This window comes from Heterodontus francisci, chromosome 5 (genome assembly GCF_036365525.1).
Source record: "Heterodontus francisci isolate sHetFra1 chromosome 5, sHetFra1.hap1, whole genome shotgun sequence".
Lineage (NCBI taxonomy): Eukaryota > Metazoa > Chordata > Chondrichthyes > Heterodontiformes > Heterodontidae > Heterodontus > Heterodontus francisci.
Window position 1 is genome coordinate 79,528,588 of NC_090375.1, and position 15,076 is coordinate 79,543,663.

The 15,076-nt window shown below is 41.3% G+C and overlaps 1 protein-coding gene across 1 annotated transcript in view; it reads right to left on the reverse strand.

Annotated features, from left to right (window-relative positions):
- The window catches only part of si:dkey-181m9.8 (E3 ubiquitin-protein ligase lubel), a 103,280-nt gene that overhangs the window by 23,642 nt on the left and 64,562 nt on the right, over positions 1-15,076 (reverse strand). The window contains exons 14-18 of the mRNA XM_068031682.1: positions 11,989-12,171; positions 11,231-11,329; positions 9,786-9,875; positions 1,417-1,531; positions 362-480 (exon numbers count right to left, since the gene is read on the reverse strand). Coding sequence (XP_067887783.1) covers positions 362-480; positions 1,417-1,531; positions 9,786-9,875; positions 11,231-11,329; positions 11,989-12,171 — 606 coding nt within the window. The remainder of the gene's footprint in view (positions 1-361; positions 481-1,416; positions 1,532-9,785; positions 9,876-11,230; positions 11,330-11,988; positions 12,172-15,076) is intronic.

Here is a 15,076-nt window from a genome sequence, read left to right on the forward strand (position 1 = left end):
GGGGCATTTTGAAAACCTTCGAATAAGCACTTAAAGGCTATATTAGCAAAATAAGAGAAAGGTACTAGTTAATCTTCAGTGGGAATGGTGCAAGACAACTTGTAAGGGAAGAAAAGGAAAAAGAGAAAAAGGAGAGGGGAGAAAAATTTTCTATACTTAAATACTAAATGTTCTTGAATCAACATAGTCTTCAAATAGGAATGCACAACTTAATACCTCAATGACCAGAAGGCCAGTAAATGTCTTTTGGTCCTGAAAAAAAAACTACCTATACATTATAGATAAAAGCAAAAACAGTAAAAATACAAATATATTTTGTGAAGGAAAGGCCATTCAAGGATCTGAAACAGTAACAACTTACCGATCCTAATTTAAAGGGTCTCTTACAGCCACCACAGAATTGATGATGACATTCTGTACAATTAAAATGAATACAACCTCCTCTGGAAAGGTCAAATCGCACTCTGCAATTAGGGCACTCTAAAGCAGACATAAAATATACAATGAAAGAGAATAAGGACTCACACTGCAGTCCAAAAATGTCTGCAATTAGACATTACATCATTAACTCAAGAATACAAATATCACACAGAGGGAAGATTTCTGCTCTTCGCTATGTAGAGAAAATCCATGTATACGGAACACATTAATGATTTCAATATAAATGGAAAAATGAGAAATCTGCTGCCACAATGGTGAACAGTTATAACTAAATTTTTTCACCTAGGAAACTCAAAGCTATTCATATCAGTCACACCTCGTGAAAGAGTCTCACCATTTGGGTGTTCACGAATGATTTTAGCCCCTAAACTATCAACAGTCCAGGAAAATTCTTGACTCTATGGCCAATTGATCCTGTATGTTTTCAGGTCACATGCTGAATAAGACTGAAACAAATGCTATTACACTAACAAATGCACTCAAATATCAAATAGTTTTGTTACTTAATAGAAATAAAAAATGCAACTTAAATTTAAAAAATCTTAACACTTGTACTGATATCCTTTCCCCTTCTATTCTCTCTATCCTATTTTAACTATTCTTTATTCCGTACAGTCTATTCCAACATATTCCTCATTTTTTTCAAAAACCACTTATATTTGACTTGTCTCTTTTGCTGTCCTGCTCGAAGCATTCATTTGGGGAATAGGAGCAACTTTAAAAAATGGACAACTTATTTGACCAAAAAATGCCAAGGGCCAATTTTAAAAGCTAACTGAATGGTAACCATTGATCTACAACTACATCATAGTGTCCTTACTGTATTTTTTTAGTCAAAACAAAGTTCTGTCTGATGAGCAATTTTGGTGGGAGCTCACAGAATAAGGGCACAATTTGATGACTACAATTGGCTGCGGCATACTTAAAAATAAGTTAAGCTGTATTTATCAGTTGCTGTTAAGTGCATTTAATTACCTATTCCATTTTTGGTGAGGTAGCTTTCTAATTTGCTTGCCTGATACTCAGGGTTATTCTGCTGCTTCCATATCTTAAACTTCTCACAGCTGATTCCTTCATGCTGTTGCTCCCACTGAAGAAAAAAAAACATGAAGCATCATTGCTCATGCTGTTGGGGAGGATTCAGACTAGTGTGGCAGAGGGGACCTGGGTGTAGATTCAAAAGGGAGAGAAGCAAAGCTGGAAATGAAAGGCAAAAAATTAAAAGAGTGTAGAATGCAGGGAAAACAAAGGCTATAAAATAGGCAACAAAGAAGTTTTGCAGTGCTTAATGTATATGCCTTTACAAGGAATCTTGTGAATAAGGCAGATAAGCTGAGGCACTGATAGAAGTATGGTATCACAGCTATTACTGGAACATGGCTTAAAGAAGGGCAGGAATGGCAGCTCAACATTCCTGGCTACAGGGCTTTCAGACAAGATAGAAAGGGGAATAAAAAAAGGAGGGGGGAGGGGTTGCATTGTTGGTTAAAGAAATAATTACAGCTGTGAGTAAGGGTGATATGCAGAAAGGATCATCAAATGAGGCCATATGGATTGAAATGAAGAACAAAAAATGGATAACCACAATGCTGGGAGTATACTATAAACCTCCAAAGAGCAAACATGTGGGTAAAATTCTGAGAAATGCAAAAACAATAGGACAATAATACTAGGGGATTTCAACATCCCTAATATTAACTGGGATAGAATCAGTGTAAAAGGTATACAGTGGGGTGCATAACTCTTAAAATGCATTCAGGAGTACATGGCAAGCCCAATGAGAGAAGGGACAGTTCTGGACCTAGTTTCAGGAAATGAAGCTCAGCAAATGGAAGGGGCTTCAGTGGGAAAGCATTTTGGTGGTAGTGACCATAGTTCAGTCAGATTTAGCATAGTTACGGAAAAGGACAAAGACAGACTAAGAGAAAAAGTTTTCAACAGCGGAAAGGACAATTTTACTAAGCTGAGATGTAATTTAGCAAAGGTGGACTGGAAACAGCCACTTGAAGCTAAATCAATGGCAGAGCAATGGAAGCCATTCGAGGAGGAGGTAGTGAGGGTTCAGAACAACACATTCCCACAAAAAAAAGGTGGAACTTACAAATATAGAGCAATACAGAGATAAGGCAAAAAAGGGAAAGTTATGTCAGATAACGAGAGGTCAATACTGCAGAAAGCCCAGAGTATAGAAAGTGCAAGGATGAAATTAAAAAGGAAATTAGGCAAACAAAGAGAGGGCATGAAAAAATTTGGCAAGTAAAATCAATGAAAGCTCACAGATAAGAGCAAGAGGTTAGAAAGAAATACTGTGTCCAGTTTTGGTCTCCACATTTAAGAAAGGATATACTTGCACTGGAGGCAGTGCAGCGAAGATTCACTAGATTGGTCTCTGGGATGAGGGGGTTGTCCTATGATGACAGACTAAGTAAATTGGGCCTGTATTCTCTGGAGTTTAGAAGAATGGGAGGTGATCTCATTGAAATATATAAGATTCTAAAGGGGCTGGATAGGGTAGACGCTGAGAGATTGGTTCCGCTGGTCAGGGAGTCAAAAACACGGTTGGGGGGGGCGGGGGGGGGCGCAGTCTCAGGATAAGGGGTCAATCATTCAGCACTGAGATGACAAGAAATTACTTCACTCAAAGGGTTGTGAATCTTTGGAATTCACTACCCCAGAGGGTTGTGGATGCTCCATCATTGAATACATTGAAGGCTGGGATAGATAGATATTAGGTCTCTCATGGAATCAAGGGGTATGCCAAGCGGGCAGGAAAGTGGAGTTGGATACAAAGATCAGCCATGATCGTTTTGAAAGGTGGAGCGGGCTCGATGGGCCATATGGTCTACTCCTGCTTCTACTTCTTGTGCCCTTCAGTAGGGCCTATTATGACTCATACCTTACAGACAATGTTCCTGACATCATCATCACCATCCTGGGATATGTCCTGTCCCACTGGCAGGACAGACCCACCAAAGGTGGCGGCACAGTGGTATACAGTTGGGAGAGAGTTGCCCTGGGAGTCCTCAACATTGACTCCGGACCCCATGAAGTCTCATGGCATCAGGTCAAACATGGGCAAGGAAACCTCTGGCTGATTACCACCTACTGCACCCCACCCCCCACCCCCCTTTGGCTGATGAATGAGTGCTTCTCTATGTTGAACACCAACTGGAAGAAGCACTAAGGGTAACAAGGGCACAAAATGTACTCTGGGTGCGGGAATGTCAACATCCATCACCAACAATGGCTCGGTAGCACCACTACTGACTGAGCTGGCCAAGTCCTTAAGGACATAGCTGCTCGACTAGGTCTGCGGCACGTGGTGAGGGAACCAACAAGAGGGAAAAACCTACTTGATCTCGCCCGCACCAATCTACAATATTGTCCATGACAATATTGGTAGGAATGACCACCGCACAGTCCTTGTGGAGACAAAATCACATTGAGGGGACCCACCATCATGTGTGGCACCACCACCATGCTAAATGGGATATATTTCAAACAGATCTACTAACTCAAAACTGGGCATCCATGAGGAGTTGTGGGCCATCAGCAGCAGCAGAATTGTACTCAACCACAATCTGTAACCTCATGGCCTAGCATATACCCCACTCTACCATTACCATCAAGCTGGGGGATCAACCCTGGTTCAATGAAGAATGTAGGAGGGCATGCCAGGAGCAGCACCAGGCAGAACTCAAAATGAGGCGTCAACCTGGTGAAGCTGCAACACAGGACTACCTGCATGCCAAACAGCAGAAGCAGCATACGATAGACAGGGCTAAGCAATCCCACAACCAATGGATCAGATCTAAGCTCTGCAGTTCTGCCACATCCAGTCGTGAATGGTGGTGGACAAGTAAACAACTGGAAGAGGAGGAGGCTCCACAAATATCCCCATCCTCAACGATGGGGGAGCCCAGCACATCAGAGCAAAAGGCAAGGCTGAAGCATTTGCAACAATCTTCAGCCAGAAGTGCCGAGCGGATGATCCATCTCGGCCACCTCCTGAGATCCCCAGCATCACAGATACCAGTCTTCATCCAATCCAATTCACTCTGCGTGATATCAGGAAATGGCTGAAGCCACTGGATACTGCAAAGGCGATGGGCCCTGACAACATTTGGGCAATAGTACTGAAGGCTTGTACTCCAGAACTAACCACGCCCATAGCCAAGCTGTTCCGGTAGAACTACAACACTGGCATCTACTCGACAATGTGGAAAATTGCCCACGTATGCCCTGTACACAAAAAAACAGCAGGATAATTACCGCCCTATTAGTCTACTCTTGATCATCAGCAAAGCGATGGAAGGTGTCGTCGACAGTGCTACCAAGTGGCATTTGCTGAGCAATAACCTGCTCACTGATGCTCAGTTTGGGTTCCACCAGGACCACTCAGCTCCTGACTTCATTACAGCTTTGGTTCAAGCATGGACAGAAGAGCTGAACTCCAGAGGTGAGGTGAGAGTGACTGCCCTTGACATCAAGGCAGCTTTGACCGAGTATGGCATCTTGCCCTAGCAAAACTGGAGTCAATGGGAATCAGGGGGAAAACTCTCCACAGGTTGGAGTCACGCCTAGTACAAAGGACATCGGTTGTGGTTGTTGGAGGACAATCATCTCAGTCCCAGGGCAACACTGCAGAAGTTCCTCAGGATAGTAGCCTAGGCCCAACCATCTTCAGCAGCTTCATCAATGACCTTCCCTCCATCATAAGATGTTCGCTGATGATTTTACAATGTTCAGCGCTATTCGCGACTCCTCAGATACTGAAGCAGTCCATGCTGACATGCAGCAAGACCCAGACAACATCCAGGCTTGGACTGATAAGTGGCAAGTAATATTCGCACCACACAAGTGCCAGGCAATGACCATCTCAAACAAGAGAGAATCTAACCATCTCCCCTTGATGTTCAATGGCATTATCATTGCTGAATCCCCCACTATCAACTTCCATTGACCAGAAACTGAACTGGACCAGCCACAAATACTGTGGAGTCAGGTAAGAGGGTGGGAATTCTGCAGAGAGTAACTCCTCTCCTGACTCCCCAGTGCCTATCCACCATTTACAAGGCACAAGTCAGGAGTGTGATGGAATACTCTTCACCTGCTAGGATGAGGAAAGCTCCAAGAACACTCAAGAAACTCAACACCATCCAGGACAAAGCAGCTCACTTGACTGACACCCCATCTACCACCTTCAACATTCACACCCTTCATCACCGATGCACAGTGGCAGCAGTGTATACTATCTACAAGATGCACTGCAGCAACCCACCAAGGTTCCTTTGACAGCACCTTCCAAACCTGTGACATCTACCACCTGGAAGGACAAGGGCAGCAGATGCATGGGAACACCAGCACCTGCAAGTTCCCCTCCAAGTCACACACCATCCTGACTTGGAACTATATTGCCGTTCCTTCACTGTCGCTAGGTCAAAATCCTAGAACACCCTTCCCTACACTGTGGGTGTACTTACAACCCAAGAACTGCAGCGGTTCAAGAAGGCAGCTCACCATCTCCTTCTCAAGGGCAATTAAGGATGAGCAATAAGTGCTGGCTTAGCCAGCGACGCCCACATCCTGTGAACGAATAGAGACCTAAAAGGTAACCTGTGGAGGCTGAAGATGTGGACATGGTTCTTAATGAATACAATGCATCTGATTTCACAAATGAGACGGGGAATGCAGACACTGTAGTTAAGGAAGAAGAGTGTGAAATATTGGATGGGATAATCATAGTGATCAAGGAAATATTAAGGGGTTCAGCATCTATGAAAGTGGATCAATCACCAGGCCCGGAAGAAATGTATCCCAGGCTGTTAAGGGAGGAAATAGCCAAGGCTCTGTCTATCATTTTCCAATCCTCTCTGTCGGAGGAGTGGAGGACCGAACTTTGCACTGTTGTTCAAAAAGGAAGAAAGAGATAGACCGAGTAATTACAGGCTAGTAAGCCTAACCTCGATGGTGGGCAAATTTTTTGGAACAAATTCTGAGGGGCAGTACATACTGTCATCTAGAAAGGCACAGATTAATCAAGGACAGTAAGCATGGATTGTTAAGGGAAGTTCGTATTTGACTAACTTGCAAAAGTGCTTCCATTCTTTGGTAAAAAAATTTTTTTTTTGAGGACTTGGGGTTTAAAACTGAAAAGGATCCCATAGATGCTGGACTTTGTGTTTTTTATAAAAAGGTCGTTGGAGTGTCTTTTGCACTTGGTTTGTAAACAACCCTTACTGGAAATCACATCTTCAGGTAAGTACCCAGCGGGGGCTTTTTGACTTGGAGAGGATGTTTACAGAGAAGTGACAGGTCAGGAGGCTTGACTCTTGAGAGATTGTTTTTGGTTTTACTTTCGACAGTCAGTTGGGGTGTGGATGCTTTGAAAGGTTTTAAAAAATCAACCTGCAAAGGAAAAAACCCCAACTCAGCCTTTTCTATCGCTTTGAAAAGCCTGCCATCCCTTTGAGAAGCTCTTAGAAGCAAGTTTAAGTAATAGAGAAATTGATGCTGCATTCCACCTGAAAGGCCTGCCAGAAACCCCTGTTGCTGCATTTCTCCTGGAAAGCCTGCCAGACTGATCTTCAACGTCACCTGAAAAGAACTGTTCTAGAAAAATACCAGTGACAGCCATCTATGCGTGTTTGGGACGTCAGAATAAAGGAACAATTGACATCTTTCCACATCTCTTTTTCTTCAAGAATTAGTAAGGATTTGGCCAAAGTATGGGGGGAAAGTCTCGTTATAATGAACTGCTAATTTTGTTGTGTAATAAAAAAAACCTTGTTGGTGTATTTTATTCTGGGATAAAGAATAGAGTATATGATTGACCGCATCGGTAACTCAGCAAACATTTAAATTTATGTTGTGACCTGTGGAGAAGTGGAACTAGAAAAGACCGTGCACTCCTAGCACCTCAGTCGTAACGTATAATTGGGGGCTCTGTGCAGGATAACCCAACGCTGATGACGTGCAACTGTAAGTGGGGTAATAATAATTGAAAAGAGGAAAAGTAAAAAAAATTGGTTTCTTGTGCATTATAGTTTATATTACAGGAATGGATTTGTCAATTATTATGACCTTTCTGGAGAAGGAGGACTTATCCCTGAGTGATGAGAAACGTAACCAAGGTTAAGCTAATAGCATTGGTAGCAAAATTGGGGGTAGAGTTAAAACCAGGAGCTACAAAAGCAGACATATTTAAAGAAATAACACAGCATTTGCAACTGGAAAAAGAAAAAGGCAAACCAGATGGTAGTGCAGTTGAATTAGCTAAAACGCAGTTGCAGATGAAGCAACTTGAACTTGAGGAAAATCACAAAAGAGAATTGACAATGAAAATACCTGAACTAGAATTTCAAAGAGAAAATGAAAGAGAAGAAAGAGAATTCAAATTAAAAAGGATGAGACTAAGACAAATGGATGTTCTTGACTCCAGTGAAAGTTCTGGTGAGGGAAGATCTGACTCCAGCCCAGGACCCAATGGAGAGCTGTTTATATTTGTGCAATGCCTCCCGAAGTTAGAAGAAAGGGACGTAGAAGCATTTTTCATTTCTTTTGGAAATTTAGCCAGTCAGATGAAGTGGCCGAAGGAAAGCTGGACACTGCTTATGTAAAGCAGGTTGATGGGCAAAGCTCATGAAGTTTATGCCATGCTTTCTGAGGAGGCTTCTGCAGATTATGAGGTGACAAAAAAGGCTATTCTCGCTGCTTATGAGTTGGTCCCTGAAGCGTACAGACAGAAAGTTTGAAACCTCTGGAGACAACCTGGACAGACTTGTATAGAATTTGAGAGGGAAAAGCAAATTAATTTTCATCATTGGATGCGGGCACTAAAGGTACAGGCCACATATGAAAACCTTAGGGAACTAATTCTCCTGGAAGAATTTAAAAATTCACTCCCTCTGTTCGTAAGAACTCATGTAGAGAACCAGAAAGTTTCAACAGCCACATAGGCAGCAGAAATTGCTGATGATTATGAGCTTGTTATATATGTTGTGACCTGTGGAGAAGTGGAACTAGAAAAGACAGTGCACTCCTCCCACCTCAGGTGTAACAAACTCGATTGAATTTTTTGGGAGGTAACAAGGAGAATCGATGAGGGTAACACATTTAATGTAGTCTAAATGGAGTTTATCAAGGCTTTTGACAAAGACCCACATGACAGAGTGATCAGAAAAGTAAAAGCTTATAGGATCCAAGGGAAAGTGGCAAGTTGGATCCAAAATTATTTTTGTGGCTGGAAGGCTGTTTCCAGTCAAGTTTTGCAGGCACCATATTAGGTCCCTTGTTTGTAGTCAATATCATTGATTCAGATTGAAATCTAGGGGACTTGAATAAGACGTTTTCAGATAATACAAAAATTGGCCATGTGGTAGACAGTGAAGAAGAAATCTGTGAACTACAGCAAGACATCAACGGACAGGTGAGATGAGCAGTAAAGTGGAAAATAGTATTCAATCCGGAGGAGAAGTGTGAGATAATGTACTAAGACAGGGAAAAAAGGGAAGGAAATACACAATAGAGTAGTATACAGAGAAGTGTAAAGGAACAGAGGGACCTTAATGTGCATATCCACATGTCCCTGAAGGTAGCAGGTCAGGTAGAAAAGCTGGTTAAGGTGTATGGGATACTTTTCCTATATTAGCTGAGGCATAGAATATAAGAGGAGGAAGGTTATGCTAGAACTGTATGAAATACTAGTTAGGCCACAGCTACAGTACTGCGCACAGTTCTGGTCACTGCACTAAAGTAAGGAGGTGATCACACTTGAGAGGGTACAGAGGAGATTTACAAGGATGTTGCCAAGAATGACGAATTTTACCTGTGAGGAAAGACTGAATAGGCTCGGGTTTTCTTCTTTGGCACAGAGGAGGCTGAGGGGAGATTTAATTGAGATCGAAAAAATTATGAGGGGCCTAGATTGAGTGGATAGGAAGGTCCTATTTCTGTTAACAGATAGGTCAATAATCAGTGGTCACAGATTTGAAGTAATTGGTAGAAGGATTAGAGAAGAGTTGAGGAGAATTTTTTTCATCTAAAGAGCTGTAGGAGTCTGGAAATCATTGCCTGAAAGAGCGGTAGGGGTAGAAATCCTCATCACATTTAAAAAGTATTTATTTATGCACATGATGTACTGAAACCTACAAGGCTACGGACCTAGAGCTAGAAGTGGGATTAGACTGGATAGCTCTTTTACGGCCAACAAACACGATGGGCTGATTGGCCTCCTTCTGTGTCGTAAACCTTTATGACTGGTCACAGTTCTGTGAAATCTCCACAATAGCTGGAACGCAGATCAATTAAACACAAAGAATTATACAGTTCAACAGATTACTTACAGGAATGTTGCATTGGAAGCATGTGCTTTTTTTACAAGAAGGACAATCTATTCTCAATCTATCTATCTCATGTAACAGTCCAAAGGAACACTGAAAGAAAAAAAATGTAACATTTAGCATAGTTTTAGTCAGAACATAGTTTCTAAGTTTAACATTATTTCAATAATGTTACTAATCCAATCTGTGTTGCAAACTTGATTAATTTTGCTTCAACCACATGGCTTTCATATGACTTTTGTTTCTTTGGTAGACAGGAAATTAAGGAAGTCAAGAACTGTCATCCACAGCCATTGCTCATGGACATGCCTACCTACACAGTATTTTGTCATTTGAAGCCACAATGATTAACAAGTCTGGACAGCCTCCACAGGGTCAATGGAGAGATCATGGAACAATTCTACACTAACAAATACAAAATATTTAAGTCCTGGTAATAAGAACCAATATAAATAATCTTGTAAATGAACTAATCTAAAAAGATGCAAGACAGCCATGCTTGTCTTTTTTAAAACTAATTCTGCCATTTGTAACCATTAGCTGCAAAACTGCAGCTGTGCATTTCATGGCATAATGTGACACAGAGTTGGATGGGCTCACTATTAATCCTGTAACTGTACCTAACTTCAAAGTATTGTGGAAACAGTGAAATCTTATAGGCAGAAAGTGCTGAAATGTAAAATGGAGGTGCATGGGAATGTGTGGGAAATAAACAATACATTCCAATGTAGAAATGTAAATCCAGAGCTCCCCTGAGCTCAGTGGATAAATGCATTGCCCAATGTAGTACGGAGTCACATAAAGCATAAAGGTCCCTAGCCTACACAAAATTTAGCCAAGGCATGGCTTCTACACCCGAGACTAGGGAGGAAAAAATAAAGCAGCCAGAACTCCCACCCCGATGATTGCCCAATACTTCATAATGGAACAGGCGTGCATCTAGATATTGGTTATAGACCAGGATCAGTCTAAGCTGTGATGTTCCTACAGCCAAATGTCCTACCAACACTCACCGTCTTGCCTTTAACATAAAGAATGGCCACAAGCAAGATACCTGAGGACTACTGACACTCCTGCAACTGAATGCCAGCAAAAGTCATTGTTTTCAGGAGAGGAAGAACACAGGAACAGAAGTAGGTCATTTTAAAACCTTGAGCAAATTCCACCACTCAATTAGATCATGGCTGAGCTGTATCTTAGCTCTATCTACCCATCTTGGTGGTATAACCTTCAAAACCCTTGCAAAACAAAAATCTTTCAATCTCAGCTTTGAAATTTTCAATTGGCCTAGCCTCTACAGCATTTTGGATCACAGATCATCAGAAGAAAAGTAAAAAATCCAACAGTGAAAAATACAGATGATTACAAAAATCAAATCTCTATTTGGTATCTAGTTTTAGAAAAAACCTTTCTAGACTGAAATGAGGCAACCACAAAAATATCCTTACATGTGCACACCATCTGAAGTTTGGCATTTCCATCAGCGTTCGGTCTCGAAGCTTTCTTTGAAACAACTCATGAGTTTCTTCATCAAGATAGTGGCGAATCTATATATAAAAAAAAAACATGCACAGATGTTTCGATTGATCAAAATTAACATTTTCTTTAAAAACCAAAAGAGACACAGGGATTTAATTACTAAAAAACACAGAATTAAGCTTCTCTTTTTTTAACGCAAGTTTAATAAGAATAGCCACAGTTGGAATTTCCTCCCATTCCCATCCTGAAATATTACACGGTTTGACAGGTTTTTTAAAAAAGCACAAAACAGATAATGTTTGTACTTAGATTTCAAATCACTAGTAATCACCTGAGTGTGAAATGTTTCATAATGACAAACTTTTAAGAAATGCCAATCTATATAGCTCAAAGATCTGCACCTCACAAAATATCTGATGTATTTAAGTCAAATGGATTGGTTACATTTTGAAACATATGGGACAAAGACCAAACATTTCTGTAACTCTCACAAAATATTTCCAACAAAAAAAGGGACCGACTATATTTATTAATTCCACTACTATACCTGTGTCTTTCTAAAGTCTTTTATTGTTCTACACTGTTTGCTAGACACCTACTTCTGTGTCTTCCATTGGCTACTCTTATTCACATAATTACCCAACTTACTTCCTGAACTAAGCTTCTGGTATAATCTATTCTCTAAACAACCTTTCTGGATTTCCTTCACAGATTTTAAAACTCTAACCTGAATGTCCAATAAATTGAAGTACTCCGTGACATCCTCTTGGAGGTGATGGCTTTTCAGATCAGGTGTACTGCACAATGGGCAAACACTACTAATGATACTTTTTTCCTTTATGACTGATGAAAAATAGTTCCTAAAACAGTCTTGACAGAATGAACAGCTACAGTGTGTCATGGTGACAATCTACAAAAAGTAAGGATTTTAATCAACGTGTCATTTAAATAATAAACCATAAAAAGACAGCACTCACACACTGGACTATACCCACAATCAAGTTTGAAAAAATAAATCAGATTTAAGAATTACATATTGCATGGATAACACATACATTTTATTATATAAGAAAAGCACTGACTGCAGTTCTAAAACATTCATTAAAGATAATTGATAGATGCAAATGATTATTGGCCGGCAGTTTAACTCCAGCTTTCACTGAATACTCTTATTTCCACTGTTCTGAATGCAATTGTTTCAAGTAAGCAGTGCGCATTTTAAAAGAATAGCAAATTACAATCTTTGCAGCACAATGAAAAACAGAATGCTTTACAATCTGATTAATTGGGCCACTATATGGATAAGCAGAGGTCTCTCACATTCCAGGAGGGTCTGAAGGAAGTTTGCTGATAAATTCTGAGCACCTCATTACCATTGTAAATCATTTGGTGATTTTAGTGCTAAGTAAGGCAACAGATGTCAATGCAATGAAGTAATCAGTGGCCACATCAAGCAATTACAGGTTAGGTACAGCATGGTCAGGTGCACAATGAAGCTTGCACGACTGTGCCTCAACAATTTATTCTACGGCCAAGCTCAAAAGACCACTCGTATTGCACCAGTGTCAATTTTTTAAATTTCCCACACAAGCCTTCATTGCAGCCCTGCCGAGTGGAATTGCTAGTACTCTTCTATGCTGACTGACCTTGACTAGTTTCTCCAATCTAACATTATCATACATAATGTACATTTTATCAAGTAAATACACTATAATCTGAAACTTCCAGTAATTATTTCACCTGTGCCTACAAAGCACAATTGAGATAGATAAACTATAACAAGCAAACTGCAGTTTGTGGCTAAACAAAGTAACTAATTTTCTAAGTCAGTATTTAAATATCAGTGTAGTCCTGAACAACTTAACCAGTTACAGCAGAAGATGTGCTCCACTGTTTTTGACTTAAATATCAAAGTTGGTACTTGTGGCCAATAGGCGTTTTGGGGCTTCGTGGTAAACAGGTAATTATAGTAATATGCCTGGTCACAGGTTAATTGCAGCATGGGGAAGCTTTACCGTCACAGAAGTCACACCTGGGCTTTTTTTTTCTTAGATCATGGATGGGCAGCTGAGACTTGTTGCTTGCTATTTCTGTGCCGTGTGGGAACTTCAGGACACTGTATGTGTCTTGGGGGACCACGTCTGTAGGAAGTGTCTCCAGGTGCTTCAGCTTGAACTCAGGATTTCTGAGTATGAGGGGGAACTATAGTCACTGCGGTGCATCAGGGAGGATGAGAGTTTTCTGGATCGTACTTTCCAGGAGGTGGTCATTCTACAGGCAGTGAGAATTCAGGATTGTAGATGGGTGGCCATCTGGAAGAGCAGGAAGAGGTAGGAAGTGACGGAGCCTTCAGGATGCGTGCCATCTCAAACTGGTACTCAGCATTGGAAACTTGTTGCAGTGACAACACCTTGGAGGAGTGCAGTCCAGAACATGGCACTAATGGGCAAGGGACTGCACAGGAGGGAACAGGAAAGAGCAGAAATAGAGTTGTTACAGGAGATCCCATAGTTAGGTGGACAGACGGGCATTTCTGTAACTGTCATCGTGAGACCCGCATGGTGTATTGCTTTTCTGGTGCCAGGATTAAGGACAACACAGAGAGGGTGCAGAATATTCTGCAGGGAGGAAATGGAGTGAGCCAGAGTTGTGGTACATGTTGGTACCAACAACATAGGGAGGGCAGGTATTGAGATCCTACAGTGAGATTTACATGAGATAGGGCGCAATGTAAAAAGTAGGACTTCAAAGTTAATAATCTCTGGATTACTCTGATTGCCACACGCTAGCAACCATAGAAATAAGAAGATAGGGAGGATCAATGTGTGGCCTGAGGCATGGTGCAGGAGGGAGGGCTTCAGATTCTTTGGGGATTTGGACCAGTTTTGGAACAGGAGGCACCTATTCAAGAGATGGGCTGCACCTCAACAGGACTGGGACCAATGTCTTCACGGTGTGGTTCACTGGTGAGGTTGGGGAGGGTTTAAACTAATTGGCAGGGGGATGGGCTCCAGGATATAGAAGTAGAAATGAGGAATAAGGTGCATAAAGAAGTGAGAGTACTGGATAGAGAAGAAAGTAGATAGGAGATATTAGAAAGTAGATATTAGGTAGGAGTAGACTAAGAAGGACCACAAGGAATACAAAGACAAGGTTAGAGTGCATGTATGTGAATGCATAAAGTGTGGTCAATTAGCTACAAGCACAAATAGCCGTGTGAGTACGTTATGTTGTTGCAATAACAGAAACATGGCTTAAAGATGATGAGGACTGAGTGCTTAATATTCAAATATACAAGGCATTCAGAAAAGACAGGGAAGAAAAAAGGGAGGTAGGATGGGAGTACTGATTAGGGAAGACATTGTAGTGTTGGAAAGGGAGGATGTCCTCGAGGGGGCATAGACAGAATCCATTTGGTTAGAGCTGAGAAACAAAAAATGTATGATCACGGTACTGGGGGTATTCTATAGGCCTCCACACTGGGAGATAGAGAAACACAATTGCAGAGAAATCAGAGATGTGCAAAAACTATAGAGTGGTGCTATTGGGGGACTTTAATTACCCAAATATAGATTAGGATAGTGTTAGAGTAAAGGGTAAGGACGGGAAAGACCTTCAGAAATGTGTTCAGAAGAACTCCTTTGACCAGTATGTTCTCGGTTCAGCTTAGAAGGAGGCACTGCTGGATCTGGTGCTGGAGAATGAGGTGGACCAAGTGTCCATGGAACAGCACTTGGGTAAAAATGATCTACATATCATAAGGGTTGGATTAATAATGGAGAAGAGCAAGGAGCAATCTAAAGTAGAACTTCTAA